Source organism: Antrostomus carolinensis, unplaced genomic scaffold (assembly GCF_000700745.2).
Source record: "Antrostomus carolinensis isolate BGI_N321 unplaced genomic scaffold, ASM70074v2 scaffold9257, whole genome shotgun sequence".
NCBI lineage: Eukaryota > Metazoa > Chordata > Aves > Caprimulgiformes > Caprimulgidae > Antrostomus > Antrostomus carolinensis.
In genome coordinates this window covers 179,587-200,971 of record NW_010328029.1, presented here as the reverse complement: position 1 = coordinate 200,971, position 21,385 = coordinate 179,587, and the positions used below count along the sequence as shown (strand labels likewise).

Below are 21,385 nucleotides of genomic sequence, written 5' to 3'. Positions count from 1 at the left end.
CCTTAGGCAGTCCTTGGTATCTCTTGTCTCACTTCTTTCTACCTTTCCTTATGCTGTTCTGTATTTTTTGACAAAGGATCCATTTTTGACAAAGGGAAAAGAAAAAAACTGGCACATGGAGGTTCATTGTGAATTTTATACAGTACTGCAGGTAATGGTGTCTTCCCTTTTTTCCCAGAGATAATATTCTGCTGTGATGTGGTGGCGTTGAGGAGGATGGTGCTTGACAGTGGCTGAGCATTGAGCTTATGACAAGAACTCTGAGCAACAGTCCAGGGTTTTACTGAGTGTGGTGATAGCAAGGGGAGAGATGATAGTTTTGTATGCAAGATTAGGATTGTTTATCCTTCCTGAAACACCATGGAGATGAACTAGATGGTACATCTCTGCCAGTTCTGCTTGTGCTAGAGGTGCTGCATCTCTTTACTACCCTGAATAACTTGAGTGGCTTCACAACCTTTGCTGCTTTTTTTAAATGATCAGTTTTTCTGGATCATTTAGAAAGACTTTAAACAGAAAAGGCTCCAACAGAGATCCCTTTATTGCTTGCTGGTCAGTCTGTCTTCACTAAGAAAACTGGCAACTTCTTTTATTTCATATCCCTTTGCTAGTTATTTGTGTCGATGCCTTCCCACTTTATCACAGACGAGTTCAGTTTCTGCAAGAGCTTTTGACAGGGGCTGTTTCAGAACAGCTTTTGTAAAACCTACTGGATTCCATCACCTGGATCTTTGTCCATATAGCAAGCAGCTCCTTTAGATGTCCAACACATGAGGAATCATTAAGCTAAGCAAAGGTGCACTGACTGTTAAGATGGCATGTTTATCTGCGTACCCTTAATCTTTTGAAGCAGTTTCTGTTACTGCTGGTGACTTACAACGCAGCTGCTTATACTGTGTCAGGGCATGTCCATAGACAAGGAAAACACTTCTAAATCTGTCTTCTCCTGGCTGGATCTTTGACTTCCCAAACTATTATTCCAATTCCATTTATTCTTCTGTGTTATATCCCCACCAGTTCCTTCATGTTGTCTGCTATGTCTTTGAAAGTAACTGCCTACATGAACTAGTTTGTGTCTTTCTCATTAATAAATTACAGAGCAAAGGGTTTCTTTTGCTGTGGCCCACTTTGATATAGTCAAGTACCACAGTTAAGGAACCTCTGACTTGGAGGTAATTCCTGAAAGTGGCGTGTGGTGCTTTTTCAAAGCACTTTTTGTCAAAATGTTGGGTTTAACTGTTGGCTGAAATTATATTTCATGAGGGCGAATAATGGCCTCCTTATAAACCTGAATGATGACAAGGGGATTTAATATCTAGAAATATATGTTAAATATTTCAACAGTCTGTCCTGGAATCCAAGGGGGATTGTTCAGATCTGTAAATGAATAGGTAAAAGCTTTGCTGGGTGCCTGTTTTGATGATACATTACTTTTGTATTCTGGTGACCAAAGGGATGACTCTTGTAAGAAATGATGGAGACTTGTTGATTGATGGACAGTTTGTAGATGATCATAAGCTTAAAGAATTTCTCTATGGGAAGGTCAGAAGTCAGTTATGGGAGTCCTCTTTGTAAGTGATTTTCCCCAGAATGGTTAAATTATTCCATATTTCCTGTATACATTTGTGTTCATATTTTTTAAATAATACTGCTAAGAAGTCACCTAAAAGTGACTCAATAAATAAGATTGTGTTGCATAATTCACTTCTAGCTTAACAAATGAGCAACATCCATAACATCTTTGGCATTAACTTTTGGAATCATCTACCAGACTATGAAAAATAGCCTCAAATTTCTGGGATTCTGTCATAATCAGTAGCTATTTTTACCATTCTTTTTTTATTTCAGGGATGTTAAGTTGTGTACTTGTTTAACAGTTTTAACAAGATATGATTTGGTGTATTAGGCCAGTTTATTTGGGTTCTTTGATTTTTCCTGACTTTCATTTAGTTTAACATAGCTGGAAAGTCAACTACTTTTGAGATTTGGTTTCTGAAACCATTATTTTGAAACTATCCATATCGCTATTCACATACCCTCTTGATTGTTAAAATTGTCAAGCAGAAGAGACATACAATGTATTGATGGCTACAAATTTATTGATGGAGGAATTAGATTTCATACTGCTGTATTGAGAATGAGGAACATGAGATGGATGTTATTTTTGTATGATAACTTATTTTCTAATAGAGAATCCTCATCCAGATGCCATCTGTAGCTGATGGGATTAGTTCATTTCTGTTCTGTGATTTTTTTGTTTATTATTCTTTTTTTGACTAAAGTAGACCTGAGAAAAGAGCTTTGGCTATCTGTAGAGTACTCCGAATTCCAACAAGCTGGTTACACATGGATGCAGTAGAGTCCTTGTATCACTTTTTTTTGTGTGATCATTAGAATCCTTTTGTAAATGGACAGTTTGCATCTGTAAACTAACAGATCTGTTAGAATGACTTCTTGTAAGACTAAATACATTAAAGTCATTATTCTTGGCCATATTTAAAAAAAATACTGTATCAGCATTTGAAAAAAAACCAGTACTGTATTGTTGTGATACGTTTCTTTTAGCTTTCATTCTGAGCTAGCTTTTTATTGTAACATAATAGGCAAGTGTTTGATGACCAAAGAACTAGCAGTTCCATCAAATCCAGTTTCTTTCCTGGTTGCATCCTTTACGCAGTAGTTTTCATATAGTTAATAACTATGATAGGAAGCCAACTGTTCTTTGCTAATTCAGAACTTCTAATGCAGCATTAACGTGCAGTAATATTTTTCAGACTATTACTTATTGAACTCAGCTGAGTAAAACCCATCAGTCATTAAACTCTCTACAGTTCAAACTACTCTTGTCTACAACCACTAATACTCATGTGTCCTATGACTGTGTCCCGTGATAATGTAATATTATAATGTGTATATATTAATTATTTTTAATCATGGAATGGTTTGGGTTGGAAGGGACCTTAAAGCTCATCCAGTTCCAACCCCCCTGCCATCAGCAGGGACACCTTCCACTAGACCAGGTTGTTCAAAGCCTCATCCAGCCTGGCCTTGAACGCTTCCAGGGAGGAGCAGCCACAGCTTCTCTGGGCAACCTGGGCCAGTGTCTGACCACCCTCACAGTGAAGAATTTCTTCCTCATATCCCATCTAAATCTTCCCTCTTCCAGTTTAAAGCCATTTCCCCTTGTTCTGTCACTAACTGTCCTTGTAAAAAGTCCCTCATGTGTCTAGAATGAATGTATCTTGTTAACTGTATTAACATTTCTCCATTTTTCTAGTGTTTTCAATAGTAGTTTTTCACCCAGGATTTTTAGAATTCTGTGGTTTTGAGACATATTTGAATTGTTTAGTGTTGATCTGAATGGAAAAGTAAAGTTATTTTAATACAGGACTGCATTTTACAAAACAACTTAGAAAGAAAAGATGTTTCTACCTTCTTGTTCTAGTAAAATTGCCTATTAGAAAAACAAAACCAAAACCCACCACATTTTCTGTATTTAAAGGATACTGCTATCTAAAATACAGCAGGGACAAGGAGGAGCCATTAGAGGTTTAATTGTGTCCTGCCAGCTAAGCGTTTGGCAATTGTCAGTGTTCCTGGACTTTGGGAGAAGCATTAAGTAGTTTTTCTTTGGTTGAAATCCATATTTATGATTTCTTCATGGTCAAAGAATGAATCCAGAATGCTGTCAGGCTTAGTGTTTTTCTTGGATTACGTTGTCTGTGTCCCTCCAGTCTGGAGCCAGTTGTCATGTTCCTCCTGTCTCTGATGTAAACAAGAATTTTAAACCTCATTTAACCAGCGGTGATTTCTGCTGGGCTGTATGAGCTGAGACAACAGTTCAGGTTTGTTGATGGAATCCCTAGTTTTTTCCTCTTTAATTAAGCACTGAATTGAGTCTCTGTGGAAGAGCAAACATTTTGATGCTGTTTGTTTCTCTTCAGATTTTATTCAAATTCTTCCTCATATTAGTCTCATCTGTGTGGGTGTTTGCCTGGTGTATGCAGTTTGTTCTTTCTCGCCCTTTCCCTTCATGAAATCTGTGTATATAGTTGAAACAGTGTTTTATTTTGGTGGAAGTTTTTTCTATGCTTTTCTCATTATTTTGTGGAAACTCAAGCTTCAAGAAACATACCCTGTGGTAGATGATGCAGAGGATAGTCTTAGTTTCCATGGTGCTCTTCCCCCAGACTTCAGACATTCTGGTTAACTGCTTTAAGTTCTGCATAGAGAGGCTTTAGTCATAAGGGATTCAGTAGCTTCGACATAAAAAGGTGTTTAGGGAGGAGATGAAAGGCAGCTCCATCACCTGGGAACATCTCAACCATAGCTTGCATGTTGGCAGCTCCATCACCTGGGAACATCTCAACCATAGCTTGCATGTTGGCAGCTCCATCACCTGGGAACATCTCAACCATAGCTTGCATGTTGGTGTTTAAAGGGGAGTGTTCTCTTAAATTGGAAAAAAAAGGCGATGCCACTGGAGGTCACTATTTCAACTCATGGAATTCCACTTGTGCTCCAGTGGGTGTGTGGGTGACATGTCGGGCATGCTCTGTCTGAGCGTGTATTTACTTAGAACAAGGGACTTGAATGATTACATTAAATCTGTGCCTGAGTGAGTTTTGAAATGCTGATGAACAGGCATTACAGAACTGGGGGACAGTTGTTGTTTTCCCTGGTTCATGAAAACTAAAGATACGTAGAAAAATATTTATGATATATGTCATGTTAGTACTTACAGAATGTGCAGATTCTTATGTGTTCTTTTATGTATCTACTTAAATACAATAATGGGTGGTAATACAGGATTTTTGTAGTGTATTAGTTGCACAGATGGTACTTGAAATAGTTTCAACTTGGAGGAAAGTAATTCCTGCGGTTGACTTCCTATTATAGTCTTTGCAGTTAGGACTGCCAATTGCATTGATGAGTTACATAGTGGAGTAAGAATTGTGAGACAAGGAAATCTTTGTATGCAGTATGAATCAGGGGCTGGTGATTAGAGTGATTACAAGCCTTGCTTAATTAAAAAATCTTTTAAAAACCACAGCTTTTATGTTGCTGCTGAGCTTAATTTCTGATAAGGGCCGAAATAAAGATATCTGATGGGGAAAAGTAGGCTGACAGGTTTTCTGGGCAGCTATGTGATTGCTATTTTTATGTAAGGAGTGAGCTAAAGTACTATGCTTAGAAGAAAAATTCACACAAAGATTCAACCCTCATATGTCTTTCTCTCTTTTTCCCCACCCTCTAGTGATATGCAGCTTCCGAGGAACTGTACCGCAAGGCTTGGTCCTGGAACTAGGTGAAACTGTCCAGATCCTAGAGAAATGTGAAGGTAAGTGTGGTGTTGAGGGAGGAATCTCATTTTCTATATACGAATATACAAATATCTTAATCTAGCAGATTCTAATAAGTTGTTTGGAAATCATGATGCATCAGATCAAAGCACTTGAATAAAACCTAGTCTGACCCACTTTCCATAGGAAAGGCTGAGTGCTGTTGGCACTAATCCAGTCTGATAGGGGGTCAGTGTGTTTTAAGTTAACCATCTGTCCAGAAAATCTTGAACCCTGACCTGATTGTTATATTGTAATTGGGTCTGAATTTTCATCATGTGAAGTATATAATCAGTATCTTTTTTTTTACTATATTTTCTCAGTGTTACTGTTATGCATTTCAATTACATATATCAGTGTTTATTATTTAGAAACATCTGAACACATGAAAAATATTACTTATGAAATAGATTAGCAAATCATTTGGGAGGAAGACTGGAAAGAATGTAAAGAATATGGGTTTAGGGAGGATTGCTTTGCATTTATCTTCATGTGGTTTTTTGTACCTTAAGGAAAATGCCATTGTAAATGTTATAGCTGCAGTTCTTATTTGGCTGGAGATGTCTGTGTGTGAATAAATTGAATGTCCAAATCCTCTGCTTTGTTTGCATGAATAGTGTGATTGAAGTTGTTGTATTTAAAAGGAGAATTATTTAATGTTCAAGCAAGTGGTGTAAAACATGTCTGTGGAGAAGTACTGACGAGATACAGTATGAGAACATGTTTCACTGTGGTCTGAGGTGGAATAATTTAACCTTAATCCTGAAGTGTTAAAACAAATTCAAAACCCAGATCCACAAATCTGAATTCCAAATTAGAATTCCACAAAGTTGTAGATTTGTTTTTGTTTGCTCAGTTTACAGTCATTTTTCATCTTCAGTGTTAATGTTGTTACACAAACCTTCTGCATGCTTGTCAGAAGATTGTTTTTCTTCTCTCCTGCCTAGAACTGTCTTCTGCTCTTGAAGTTTTTTCTTGTACTCAGGTGTTTTGTTTGTTTACCTGCTGACTTAACTCTTCATGAAAAAGCAACCTTATACATGCTGTTTTTCTAGGAAAGTAGTAGCTTCTTCACTGACAGCTGTAAAAAATACTCCATTGAATGAGAGTTTTGCAGTGCAGTGGTGATGTTTAATACATGAAGAAGTCTGCTGTAAACAATACCCGTAGTATTATACCTGCAAATGATAATGTTTTTAAATAAAAAACACGTGGTGTAATGGGCTAAGCTTTGCTCAAGCACTGATTATTAATTGTAGTCATTCTACCAGGTCTGGTGAATCAGTACATGGTGCAAGCTCAGGAAAAATATATTACTTTGCATAGGATAGTATGACTCTAAGGGGAAACTGTATATTGCTGAAAGCAGTCGTGATGTTTTCAAACAATTTCTGATAATCAAGGAAACTTTCAGAACTCTGGGAAATAAAGACACAGTCTCGAAGGAGCATGTTGCTTACAGAAAAGCAAAAGGATAACCCAATGTCTCTTTACAGTATTATAATAATTAGGCTCTTTATATTTCCTTTGCCAGTAGTTCTGAGGATAATTCCTTAAAGGCAATTCATGCCAGTCTTCAAATTGCTGAGAAAGGAGGTCCTGAGAGAAAGGGCTTTCCTGGGTGGAAGGAGGTGTTTGTACAGAATTTTTTAGTTTTGTTTTTTAAGCCTTCTATCCTGTCATTTTGGCTGAGGTGCCTTTACTGTGAACTTTACATATATAAAAAGTTAATTTTGATAATAATGTCTGGAACGCCACAATATGAAACTCATCTAAATATTCAGATAGGCTGTGCTGCAGCTCTTGCATGTGTGAATTATGCAAAAAAGCACACTAATCGTGCAAAGTAGGTCCCTAAAAAAATAGTAGTTGTTTAAGCATTCTTGTCTAAGCGGTTGTTTAACACAGTCCTTGGTTTGCCTTGCAAATTTAGAATGGAACATAGCTCTTCATCTACTTCTGCATTATTTGCTGGGGATTCTTTTGTCCAGACAAACTGGATAATTTAATGTTAACCCATGCAAATAAGGATCGCCACTGTGGGAGTCGACAGAAGATCCCTGCTGTTTCAGCTTCACTTCTCAGAATAGTTTGTGCATAATTCTCTACAGTAGGGACTTTGCTATCTGGGTTAAAACAATTCACATACATGCAAACCTAGTGAGATTAAGAACAATTTTGGAGATTTGCTGAAGAATTTAAGACTGACAAAGATTCAAATACTAGCTTTACTTCTGAATGTTCTTATTTTTAATTGTAAGGATTTATCAAATAACCATATTATTATTACAAAGGAGCAAATGCTCTTTTGCAGTGACTGGTGTGAAAAGCAGTCACTGCATTTAGAGCAACTGAATGAAAGAACAGGGAATTTCCTATATCAAGTTCTTAGGTACCTCTGCAGCTAAGTTTTATAGGTATTTGCCTTTTTTACCCCTTTTCATCCCTTTTCCTGTTTGCCTTTTGTGGAGTGTGCCAGTGGAACTAAAGTCTCTTGGACCCACATAGCTCCTGCGGAAGATCTTGCCTGACTACTCAAACCAGCCTTTTGGAGCACAGGAATGGCTTCTTGATGGCCCTCTATTTGGCTAAAACCAAGATAAAACACATTCTGTCTCTTCTGCTTTTGTTGTGGCATCTCTGACTGCATTATTAGCATACTCCTGTGGCTGTGCTGGCATGAGGCTGCTCCCTGACATGGTGTTGGCAGGCTGGGTTCTGTATTCATCTGCTGCTCGTCCTGTCCTGGCACTGTTCAGAGCATCAAGCTCAGAACAGAGTGGTCTTGGCATTGAGTGGTTTCGGCATCAAAAAGCTTTTGCTAAGCACTGTTACTCTTCCTCTTCTGGGTCACTTTGAGTACCTTTAGCTCTGCATAGCAGCTTAGATGCAGATGAAAAGGTAAAAGTAATTGTTTATTGGCTAGTATATTCAAAAGATAGCTTTCCTCCAGATTTGAGGGTTACTCACAATACTACAAGGTATACTTATTTTTGTAGGACAGAGAAGGTTCAAGTTGTTGTAGCAGATTCTACTAGCAGTGCTCTCTTTAAGAACAAAGTGTAGCTTTAGGTCTTACCATAAATACTTATATAACTCATTTTCAGAATTCTGTTTATCAAGAAATCATGTGGAATTTGTTTTTTTCTACAGTCTGCAACTGATGTTACTTTACTCAACCCAGATATTTGAGCTTTATTTTTCTGAAAAATAGATCAATACCTTTCAATTAGGGTTCTTTTGGTTTTCTGCTACTGAGTGCTCAAAAGGGACAAGCTTTTTCTGTGTGACAGACCGCTTATTGATTAAGTGGAAATCTGAAAAGGGTTACACGAATATCCTGTTTTGTTCGAGGCACTTTCAAGTAAAGGTCAAAAACATTGGTAGCTCTTCTAATTGCTCAGATTAAGAGATTGAGATGTGGCCTGCCACAGAGCTCCTTTTGCAATTTAACTAGGATTGCCTGATTGCTGAGACTTCTGAGTGTGGTACATCTTCGGAATACTCTTTTTCAGTCTTTATCTAAGAGTATTCAGGTTCCTGCAGTATGGCTTCAGGTTTCCCACACTGTGCATTTCATTATGTACATGTAGTTGTAGGTGAAAGATGTGTCTTTTACCTAAGCATTTTTTCAGTATGGGATTTTAGTACATACATTCCCAATCTATTTTTCTGTCCTGCTTCTTCAAAAGCTTTGTTGAATTTTGGGGTTGAGAGGAGCTAAGCAGGAACCCAAATACTTCTTATAGCTGAAAAAGCCCTAGAAACAAAGGGAAGGATGGGGACACTTTCTTGGATATACTTCTAAGCAAGTAACCTACAGTGTGAATATGTGTATAGACAATGCATTTTGAAGAAAAAGTTATGAGCAAGGGGTGGTCCTAATGTGCAGGGGTAACAGGCATAGTGGAGTAGTTTTCCTTTTGTTTTTCTCCAGTTTTATTACCATGGAAGTAGTTCTTGCAGCTCTTTGAGGGATTATTTGCTGTGTAGGGTGTATAGAGGGCAGAGCTGTAGATCATCCTACTCTTCACTTTTCTTAGCTTGTATCAAATATAGTTAGATGGTATTGAAAAAAACAGCTGTAAAAGCTGGTGTTTTTTCCTGGGTTTTTTGTTTCACCGTAGGGACAATGTTTAGACCTGTGGTAGGCTTAGGTGGCGTGGATCACTGTGCAGTGTGGCTCTCTTGCCTTAGGTAGTCTGGTTTATCTGCTGCACTGTGCAGTGGAGTCCATGTAAAAGCAAAGTTGGAATAGGACTTTAAGATACAGTGTCTTGTCCAGAACACACTGGAATAGCTATGATTAATTCCATTTTCTTCTACAGTACTTGGATTAAACCTTTGTTTTGGGCCACTGAGATTGTAAAGCTTGAGGTGTTCAAAATCCACTAGACTGGGAAACTATGTAATTCCAGCACTGATAGTTTCTGTTTTACTGGGGCATTACGTCTATCATACTATCAGTTTCTTTAAAACAAACAACCAAAAAGCTTTGCACCTCCATTTATCAAAATTTATCAAGTATGAGTGTTTTCCATGACACTTGCCCAGAAATGCACATCGATGCAACACTAAGATGCAGTCCAAATGGCTGTGTTCACCCCCAGCTCCTCACTATGGCAGAAGCAGGAGGCTTATCCTGTGCCTGTCCTCCTGTGTGATCAAAGGAAAAAAGAGAAAAGTTTGCTTGCAGTGTCATCTGTATCACTGAAGGTATTTTTGCCCGTTTCAGGGTGTCTTTGTCATTTTATCTTCTTTATTTTGACTATAATACTTCAAATACTTAAAAGACTTTTTTGGGATATATTTAGTGTTCTCCTTCTTATCCTGAATAGGATATTGCTTAGGATGGTGCTTCTAATAGTCTATTTTTTGGAGTTTTATAGTAACTGATGTTATATGGTATGGTGTATCCCTTTGGCTGCTTTAGGTCCCAGCTGTGGCCTCTCCCAACTTCTTGCCTGCCCCTAGCCTGATCGCTGGGGGTGGCACACTGGCAAAAAGAGGAAGCCTTGATGTTGTACAGGTACTGTTCAACAACAGCCAAAATGTTCGTACACCGCACCAGACAGGCTGCTGTGGAGGAAGTTAACTCCATCCCAGCCAGACCCAGTGCAGTGATTCATTTTTTGAAAAACAATTAGAATTATCTGTCTTCCTTTCCCCCGGTCATGCGCTGGGTCCAGCAGCTTGAGAATATCCTTAGGTGTCAGAAATGGAAATGGGGGGAGGCATTGTGTGCATGAGGCACAGTCTTTCTCTGTAGAGATTTATAGGTGTTCTAGCTCTAGTCTTACACCTTAACTTCATCTGTCCTCAAATTCTTATTAGTTACTGATCATTACGAGACAGTTAATCTGTTCAAATTGTGGATATTCATGATTGTTGTTACCCATTAACTTATTCACAACATTCTTATCACTTCATAGCCATGTTTTTCTGTTTCTTAATTTTAAATCACATCTTTTTCACCATTTCCTTGAAGTCAATACCCTTTAAAGGCCAGCTATCACTAGAAAATGAATGCCATAATTCTAAAGTATTAACAATTAATTATTTGTAGTACGGTACAAGTAGTATAGTACATCTAAAAACATTAGTCAATATTGAGGTCTATCCATGTAATGCATGTTGTGATCACAGTTAACTGAAGTACCTGCCTGGATTTGATTACTATCATGATTAAATCCTCCAAAATAAATATTCTTTAAAATATGTTATTAGAACAATAGTAATCTATTTAAGACTAATTCCAGAATAAGGGTTTAGTTTATATAGTTTAGTGAATAACGTAATACAGGTGTAATTTTCTGAATGTATCTTTTAAAAAAAATATTACACCTTTTCTCATAGCTTTTACTTGAGTTACAAAATGAGTTTTTGGTGGTGTTCATTGTGAACAAATAAGGAATTACATTTTACAGTTCAGTGCTTTCAGGTTCTGGTGAGCTCTTCTTTCTGCTGTATCTTGTTTGCATGGAGTTGGAGGAAACTTAAAACAGAGAAGGGTGATTCTAAAAATAGCATACCACACGGAAAAAGGAAAGACAAAAGAAAGGAAAACTAAGATCTGGAGAGCACAACGTACAAGTTTAAAGGGAAATAAACTGCTTTTCAAATGCATAAAAGTACCTACAAAAGGGAAGTCAACAAAATGTTTTCCATATTCTTCAAAAGAAGAAATCCTGAATTCAGACTATCACAGCAGCAAAGGAAGTTCAGGTTATAAAGTGCATAGGTTGCCCAGTCAGGGTTTGCCATCTCTACTTGACATAAATATTCAAGCCTTTCAAGTACTATATCAAAATGTTACTGTCACATGACATTCACTGTCCAGTGTTGATCAGTGGAAGAAATTTCTTCTAAAAAGATGCCTGTGCAACACCACCACTTTCAAACTGGTCTGTGTGGGGTAGCAGAAATACTGTTTCCTTGGAATACTGTAGAGAAATCCCTTGGAATTTAGATTTTGCAGAAGTTGTATGGATCCTTTTCCACAGGCAAGGAATGCGGTGTTGTTCAGTCCTGATGATGAATTATTGAACACTGTTAAATACAGGCTGAACATCAGTGAGGAGAAGTTCAGAGACACCCCTTGTATGAGCTAGGGGATTTTTTTTTTAGGGGTCCTTCTATTCCTGTGTTCTACACTCTGTAAACACCTACCTTTTCATCTTTGAAGGTTTGTTTTGGGATTAAGAACATGAAACTAAGAAATAAGGTAGTTTTTTGGAAACACGTTCCATCCCCTACCCTGCACATCTAAATCACTAATAGGCACCTGCCTTATTGGGTTTTGTTCTAACTTCTACAGTTCTGTTCACAAACTTAGATAAAACCACTTTTTTCCATATTTACTGAGAAGTTTGCCATTCTGTTTGTCTTAAAGCTTAAAATGTATGTTTATAAGGTACAGAGTCTATGAATTTAAAAGTTAACAGCATGCTGTATTTAATATTGGTAACAATGAATCACAGGATAAATGCATTTATTTTTTTTCTGTGACCTTAAAAATATGTAGCATCTATTACTCAAAAGCAGGTGTTGCAGGCATAGTTTTGTGGAGTTTTAGAAATTACTAATTTTAAAGATCTGTATGTGTTGTTTGTGGATATATATTTACATTGATGATTGCCATGAAGTTTGATCAACTAAGAAATAAATTGAAACAAAAATTGTATTTTTTTAATATAAGCAGTAATTTAAAATCTTTGTATTATGTCCTATCTTCATGAGAAATTTGTGTAATAAAGAAGATGGATTTTAATTTTTTCCATACTAAGATTTACAAATGTCTTGAATTCATCAACTATTTTCTTTTATATTAACTCAGATTTCCTTAGGAAAAAAATAATTCAAGACTAGTAGGCTGTCTTTAAAATAAAATCAAAGCCCTCTTCCCCAGTTCTAAGCATCTAAATGAGACTCATGTCATAATTCAGCCAAATATGAAGTCTTTTTTCTGAGAGAGACAAAATGCAGTTACTTTCTTCTGTTCTTTTCTGTTCTCCATAGCAAATTACTGGCAAGTTTTCCAAATGCTCTTTTAAATGCCACAGATACGAAATTATATCTGTCCTCTGTAGGAGGAAAAAAAAAAAAGTACGAAGCTGCTGGAAAAATTAGAGGAATTTTTATGGAAAGTGTATTTAGATTACGTGGCATTGTTGGGTTTTGGCAGGTTTGGGTTGATGCCTGTCTGAAGAGCGGGCTGCAGCAGGTAGAAGTGTGACGTGCAGGCAGTTGAACTTGCTGCTCGTGTAGCAGCTGGGCCTGGCCAGCTTTGCCCAGAGATTTCTGATGGCCAGGGATGGCCGGGCCTCTTCCGCAGACCTCCCACCCTGGCACTCCTCATCGCCCGTGCTTCTGCAGGGTGCTCCAGGGTCAGGTCTTAAGGTTGAGCTTTATGTTCTGAGGCTGAAGCATTAGACCCAGATATGAAGAGAGCAGCACATTTTTAACAGGAATTCAAGGTAGTTCTGTATGGTTTATGGAGTGGAAGAGCAGTTCATCTGCTATGACAACTGGAGTGTGCTGCTCCTTTTGCATTGTTAGACTGGGTGGTATTTTCCTGAGCAGTCTTGCACGGAGTGACATCACTCTCACCTGTGTAAAACAGGAGTAATTGAGTTCTTCTGTAGAACTTGTAGCTTTTGCAACTTTGACTTTTACTCCTGATTTATTGTCCTGTCTGGGACTGTTATCTGATGTGAGATACCAGAATAATAATTGAATTTGTGAAATTAGATCCTAAAGTCTGTTCTCTAGTCTCACAGACGTGCATAAGACCAGACATGTGCAAAGGATTTATATTAGTTTAAACGATATTAGAAATGTGTGATAATGGCTTTTCCTGTCCTTAAAAGGAGAGGTTTTTGAAGTCTGGAGATTTTAAGATAAAACTATGAAGGGACTCATGTACCAGTAGGTAAGAAAAGTGTTCAGTACAGATTCTTGCATGAGTGCTGAATGCATCTTTGCCACAGTGGCTAATGATTGTGTGTACAGTGACTTAAGTATCTTAAACTGCTTTTATTCCTGGTGGGAATAATCAGGAGTGTTCCAGATTCTGAACTTTTTGTTATCATTGTAGAGCAAAAGAATTAAACAAAAACCAAACCAAAAGAAAACCCAAAAACCACTCAGAAACCCTTGGAAAAATGTGACCTACGTGAGGCACAGCTGGTTTTGGTATGATCTCAGTAACTATAGTTTTCAGTCAGTTTGCTTCTGTCTAAAGTAGGCAATGCCACAAATTAATACAACGTGTTTTATCTGGTTTTAGGTTGGTACAGGGGTGTTTCCATTAAGAAGCCAAATGTAAAGGTAAGTGTGAATATATTTTGTAATTTACCAGGGGATTATATCTCCTTTGCTGTTGCAGATCTGTAAACTTTTAATTTTCCTTACCCTTAGGATTTTACTTCTCTAACTTTTTTCCGGTGGGAGGCTTGGATTTATTTTCTAAATTGAGAGAACGGTACTCATTAGTCCCCCAAAGGATCAGAAACCTTCCTGACATGTAATATGTAATCTTTTCAACGTTTATAAATTTGATCTTTTCTACCTTACTCCCCTAAGAAAAGCATAGGTGGGTGATCTTGCACTACTTAATTCAGGATTTTTAAAGAACATGTTTAATAATTTACATCATTAATCTAAGACAACTTTGAAAAAAGTCTGATGAGAAAGGATATTGTGTTTGGTTTTTTTTCAGAATTTTGCAGTTTAACCACTGCATTTGTTTATTTTCCAGTCATATCCCTGTTTTGCTCTTGGAGATCTCTTGTCTGTCTGAGAGGAATTTTTCACAAGTGCATGTATATTTTTGCAATTGTATGTATCCAAACATGTAAATAGTTGCTTCTGTGTAATCATCACTTCATTGTCTTTTGGTTTAAGTATAGCTTGTATTTAAAAAGAAAAGAGTACCAGATTCCTCATGTTTACCTGTACTATGGAATATAATATTACCTGGATTATGTTTTCATGACTATAACACTCTTGGAATGGAAAAGCCTACATTCATTGCCTGTATGTTGGTACATCTTCTGCTTGTGTCTGTGTTCACTTTTGTTCACTTTCTTTCAAACTTTCCTTGGTTTCTTAGGTAACCAGCACAGGATGACAGAAATAAACATCATTAATTGGAAGTAAACCAAACAAGAAACTGAAATATCGCTTCTTCTTTTTCCAGATTTTTGTGGGGCTGAAAGCATGCACATTTAGGGTTTTTTTCCCCCTGATGAAGCCATTCCTGTGAGATTAATCTTTTTTCCTTCTACACTTTCAGCCTTGTCTATGAAAAGGAAAGAATTTTTAGCATTTTGAATCGTATTTACTGAGTATTCCTTTCAAACCCCCCATGAAAATTTTTATTCCTAAATTGTACTATTTTAAAGCTCTAAAAATTTAAAGCCTATACTTGATTACTGTGACATTTTTGTGAGAGGCTGTCAACTGGTTTTTAACCTGAAGATTGCCAGTGCTGATCCTGTATCCCCCCACTGAAGTGCAGGCTTAGGATTCTTACAGACTGAGTTTGCTCTGAGGACTCCGGGCCATGTGTATTACAGAGATAATGGAACATTATGAAAAGTTTGGTTTAAATTACCTCTTTTCCCCATGTCTCATCACTCAAAAACACAATGGCACAGGCAAAGTTAGAATCTAACCCTCATGGGAACAGCAAATGGCAAATAGCTGGAGCTATCCCAAGTGGGTTTGAACAGCTTTTTGTTGGAAAGAGGGAGGAAAAAGGGTAGCTCCAGGGCATGTGAGTAATAAAATACCTCTCTGTAGTGAGAGACTGGTCTGGGGGCTAGGCACAAATTTCATGGTGGGCTTTTTGGTTTGTTTTTTTTTAAACCTATATCCTTTTCATCTCATGTAATGTAGGATACCGATACAGAGGCCTGGTCTGGAAGCACACTGATGCCATGCTGCAGTTTGCACAATAGCCACTTTTCTGGCTGTCCCAGCTAGCTTATGTCTCTCCAGTTAATGTTTCTGGTCATTACTTCTGTTACTCATTCCTTTCTGCTAACTGCAAGTTGTTTTCTGAACTCTTCCTACTTTTCACACTTTTTTCCTGCTTACTCATCATCTGTTAGTGAGTTATTAGGCTCTCAGAGTCTTTTCAGTAGGAAGACAATTGGCAAAACTTAAATGTTTTATTTTAAATCAATCTTGTCCCTTCCAAGGCAGCTGTGTAGGATTAGAGTGACACCTTTTCATTTGGTTCTAGTTGACTTACCCATGATTTTTATACTAGAGCGTATTTCCCATCCAGCAGTGTTTCTGAACACTTCAGGAGCTTTTGGGAGTGAAAAGTACCCAGCTTGAATCTTTGTATGACATTTTTATTGCATAGACTTGCAAAACTTCCTTATTAAGAAATGGATCTTTCAAGGTAGAGGTTTGATTCAGTGTGCTGTCCTGTTCTAAGATGGATTAAAATAATCAGTTCTGACTAATTTGAATGTTGACTATTGACTGTGGTAGCTTCTTTGACACAGTGTTAGAGGGATTTTTTAATAGGTATGTTGACAATTCTTTATTGTGGCCTGACCTATAAATGCTAAAACCTGCAAATGTGTTTTTCTCACTTAGACTTTTTCTCTTGCAGGGGATTTTTCCTGCAAACTATATTCACTTGAAAAAGGCAATCGTCAGTAACAGAGGGTGAGTGTTCTTCCTTCTCTTTAAGAAGCTGCGGTGCTTCTCATCTAGAAGGGAATCTTAAGAAATAGTTATTAAAATTTAAAGAGTGGTTTTAGTTCATTGTATCTTTTGTCTTATATTAGGGTTTGAAAATTAAATGTAATTATACAGAGCTTTGAAGTTTTTTGGTTTTTTAATATAGCAGATTCAGTTCTGTTGGTCACTCCTGTTCAATTTGGCTCATAAAATTGTAACTCCAGAGAAGCACACACATTTTAAAGAACCCCATTTATATTTTTAATTTCTACTTTTTCCTCACTGGGAACATTCTATATGTTTTCATTTGTTAAGGTGACACCAGCATGTAGACAGTCCATCTTGTTTATAAACTGATTTTCACAGAGAGAGAGCTGATAAAGTAGCTATGTTACTGTGAAACTTTTCAAAAGGATACAGCCCTCCACACCTCAAGCCAAAGAATGACTGAAGTACACTCTGCTGAAAATAGTTTACTATCTTTACTAATCTTTACTATCTTTGTATGTAGCTCATATGTTGCTAGACGTAAGTTTAATTTAGCTTATGTGCATAGCAATACTGATGGTAACATAATGTCAGAGGTTTTACTGTGTGTAGGCTCTACAACTTGCAAAGTTACCTGTGAGATTGACTGAGACTCCTGAAATCAGTATCCTCTCTCCTCACTGCTTCTCTTACCTGCATTTTCTAGATTAAGGCCACTGTGGGGAGATTTATGTAAGTGAAGCATTTCAGACCATGACCCAAGGCAACAAATTAAATGTGGAAGATAAAATGTGTGAAATGACATTTAGTGAAGTACCTGTAGAAAAATGTGACTTCTGATAGTCTCGAATTGTGTGGTTATCTCAAAGGGACTGAGTAAAGATTGTAAGGGCAACTATAATACTAATGCATCATAACATTGGGGTGTAATAAAATTATATATATTGCATAGAATGACTACTACTAACATGTACTCTTCTTAGGGGGAAGACCAGTTTCCTGTGATCTGTAGTTACATAGTACTTGATGTTAGTTCAGAATTTGTTAAGGGCAACCAGTTCAGGATAATTAGACACTTACTGGGAAAGTTGATATACTTTTTAAAAATGAGTAGCAAAGACTGGTGTACCAGTTGGTACAACAGAAGGTAATACAATTCTAAACCAGAGATCATGGTTATTTCATGTTTTGGTAAAATAAATTCTACCCCTGTAGTTAAGAATGTATTCCAAGTGCCAGTATAGACACTTGTGAAATAACAGAGCATGGCATATAATGTTCTTATACTTGAGTCATAGACCCAATGTAAAGTCATTAATAACTGGGTATAATGGAGGAAGTGCAGGGTTATAGGAATGCAAAACATTATATTTACATGGTTAAAGTAGTCCTGACATGCCTTCTCTTTAAATCCAGCCATACTGTTAAACGCTCATCTTCCAAAATGTTTTATTTTTCACTGATGGCAAAAGTTTGTACATCTGTTTCTAAGAATAATCTTTAGAAGAACATTTTTCTTTGGTTTTGATTTTTTTCCCCCCATGTTAGCTAAAGGGTGTTGTGTGATTCATTTTATCCTTTCATTTTCTGTGGTTTCTTAAAGGGATGTTGAACTATTTTGAATCCCTTCCCTATAATGGCATTTTACAGAGATCTGAAAAGAACTGAATTTTCAGTGAGAAGTGTTTGTGGCATCATTTTTAATGTTGTTAGTGTTAAGCAAACTTTTGATGATATATACTAAATGCAGAATTTTTGTTTAACCATTGAAATGATCTTTGAATCTGAGCTAAAGAGTAGATGTTGGAATTTTCATCATATCCTTAGTGTCATACTTCAGATCACAAGCATACTCTGTGGAGATCTGTTAAAACATGAAAAGAGATTTCCTAGTCTTGCTGTGGCCAGACTTGGGGGAAAAAAAAAAACCCCAAACCCTCAAAACCCAACCAAGCTAAACCAAAACCAAACAAAAACATTACAGGAGTAGAATAGAGCACAATCTCAGATGCCAAATGTCTGTCGGTGTTTTGGTTTCCCACAACAAAATGTGGGAATAAGGTGATTGGCGTAATAATAGAAAAAACCTGTGATCTGTCTTGTCTCCTGGTATGTATGGATATGAATCAGCTTCCCAGTTCCAGCTTTCGTGGGTTTTTAAGATAGTGATGTTTCCAATATATATATATATATTTGGGATCATTATGTAAGATTTACTTACGTCATTGATGTGAATGTGAGTTTTTGGTAGCTTGGAAATGACAAATTGAAGCTCTTGTATGACAAGTTTTATGCTCCAAGAATAGAGAGAGAGATATACAGCGACTTAACTTCATCATCCTCTCCCCTATCACTTGTTACTTTTGGCTTCAGCTAATGTGGCACAATTATTTCTAGTAAGAATTTTCAAAAGCAAAATATTGTCATGAAAGTGTGTGGCTTTTTTAAATTGTTAACTATGTTCTCTTTTCAAAACAAAAAAACCCAACCCCTCACACACCTGCTTTTTGAAATTAATTACATCTCATTGTTCACGTATTTACTTGTTAGCACTTGCTTAACTCTGGACAAAGGACAGAAGAAATAACCTGAACTGGTTACGGAACAGGGAGTTTGTAGCTTCCCTTCAGCAGAATTTCAAAGTAGGTGTATGCACAGTTGTACTGCTGAGGAGGAAGGGATCAGTGTCCTTCATGGTTGTTGGATGTGATGCAGAGACTGTCTCTCACTTGACACTACTTGTACCAAACCATCTTTTGAGCCAGTGTTTTTCAGTAGCACTGCTTTAGGATCTATGGAGAATTGTTCCAACAGGATGTGCTGTGGTGGGGTTTTTGTGTTGTGGGTTTTTTTTGTTGTTTGTGTTTTGTTTTTTAATTCTCTCTCTTTTTAAGAAATTGCTGAAAGAGCAGAAGCTTGAAATAGACCTTATTTTTACAATGTCTGACATGTTGAATGCTATGACTGAAAGGGAAAGGGCAAGTCAAGGCATTAATGTCTCGGATGATATAATGATATTACAATACGTGCATTAGTTATCACATTCCTGCATTTCAGTGTGATGAAAGAAGAGAGAGCTGTGCTTCCCCTTTAATGGGTGTGGAGGATCTTGACCACAAAGGACAAGTCATATTCTTTTTGATTAGAGGATAGCTCACTCAGCTTTCATATCCTATTCTAAAAAAGTATTCTGGATAGGAAAGGTTAATAGATGGTAGATCTTTTTGGTAGTTAATGATATTGACTAACATATTAATTGAAGGGGAAAAAAGGCTTGGACTGCCTTAGAGAGAAGGGACACAAACTTTGAAGGATCTCACTTCACAGGCAAGTTAATTTAGCATGCTGTGGTCGTGTTTTCATTGACCTTGATTAGAATGAAGTGATATGTTTTGAACAACTAACTACAAAATGCTTCAGTAAGCTGATTCTTGTGGAATGTAGAGGAGGAAGAGTTGATATGACTATGGAGTTGCTTTGGTGTTAAAACAAATGTTGTTCTTAAGATGGACAAAATGTTGTTCTTAAGATATTTTCCTTTATGTTGAAAAAATTTAAACAAACTCAAGCTCTAGCATTTTACCAGTGACCACGTTGACATTTATTTATTTGTCTACCTTTTCCAGGGTACCTTTCCTAATTTTTTTCTCCTCTTGTGTAGGCAATATGAAACAGTTGTTCCACTTGAAGATTCTGTTGTGACTGAAGTCACAGCAACGCTGCAGGAATGGGCTGTCCTCTGGAAACAGCTGTATGTGGTAAGAACAGTACTCTTCTCATTGTACTTTATTTCTCAGATATCTTGGGAGATATGTTGCCTGCATTTCAGTCCGTTAGAAAAAATCGTATTCAATATAAGAATTGTTAAATTCATAGTGAGGAGTTCACTAACTACAGAACCACTGATCATGCGAGGTTCACATGGGCTATGTTGGAAATTTCAGCAGTTTTGAAATTCCACCTTCAGATCTGAAAGCTTAATTGTTTAAAAAAAAAAAAGTGTTTGTCCTGGTTTTTAGCTGAGGCAGAGCTGGGTTTCTTTTTAGCAGCTACGATAGTGCTGCCTTTTGCTTTCAGCATGGGATTTGTTAGGAGAGAAGCACTGATACTTTGTAACTTTACACTTTGTAAAAAATAGTCTATGTGTTTATTAGCACAAAATGGAAGATTCCTGTAAGTCCCATCAAAGACTTCAAAGAATTATTCAGCACAGTCTGTATGTTTTAGCATCTAGAGTTTGAAAGAGGAACTCAGAGGTCTTTTTCTATGATTGCTTCTTTCTCTATTAAAAATAAACACTCAAGATAAGTGTATTGAGTTTTATACTCAACTCTTTTATATGATTTTCAATTGCTTACAGTGTCACCTACCTCTGCTTTCATCTTTGTTCTTCTCTGATTTTTAATGGCCAATCCCATGGAACAGCAGATAAAAAACTTACACATTTGCAAATATTTTTTTCCTGTTTTTTCTTTTCTTTTCATCCTTTTAGGTTTTTAGCTTAGTAATTACAAGCCATAACTGTAGGATTCTGACCGAGAACTGTAGGTGATACAAGGACGAACTTCCTTTCTTTCCTTACTTTAGAGAAATACCTTTACATAGACCTGCAGCAGCTTTGTTTCTTTATTTAAACCTGAACTTAAAGAGTAGTTAGGCATCTAGGAAATAAGACTGGAAAAGATACAAATGAGTCTAGTGTATCTGTAGCATAGCCAGCCATGTTCTGTACTCCCTTCAAAAAGTAATCAAGTCTATTATGAAATTAGTTTTACTTCTGTTTTTCCCACTTCCTCCATGGGGATCACATGCCTTTGAAGAAGTTTTCTTGGAAAGTAGCATCCAGCCTATTG

At 37.0% G+C, this 21,385-nt stretch overlaps 1 protein-coding gene across 1 annotated transcript in view; it reads left to right on the top strand.

The window, feature by feature from the left end:
* The first annotated feature begins 1,455 nt into the window (after window positions 1–1,455).
* DOCK3 (dedicator of cytokinesis 3) overlaps window positions 1,456–21,385 on the top strand; it is a 190,760-nt gene continuing 170,830 nt past the window's right edge. Inside the window, exons 1-5 of the mRNA XM_029085987.1 lie at window positions 1,456–1,549; window positions 5,258–5,341; window positions 14,131–14,171; window positions 16,474–16,529; window positions 20,194–20,290. Of these exons, the coding sequence (XP_028941820.1) occupies window positions 1,456–1,549; window positions 5,258–5,341; window positions 14,131–14,171; window positions 16,474–16,529; window positions 20,194–20,290 (372 nt within the window). The remainder of the gene's footprint in view (window positions 1,550–5,257; window positions 5,342–14,130; window positions 14,172–16,473; window positions 16,530–20,193; window positions 20,291–21,385) is intronic.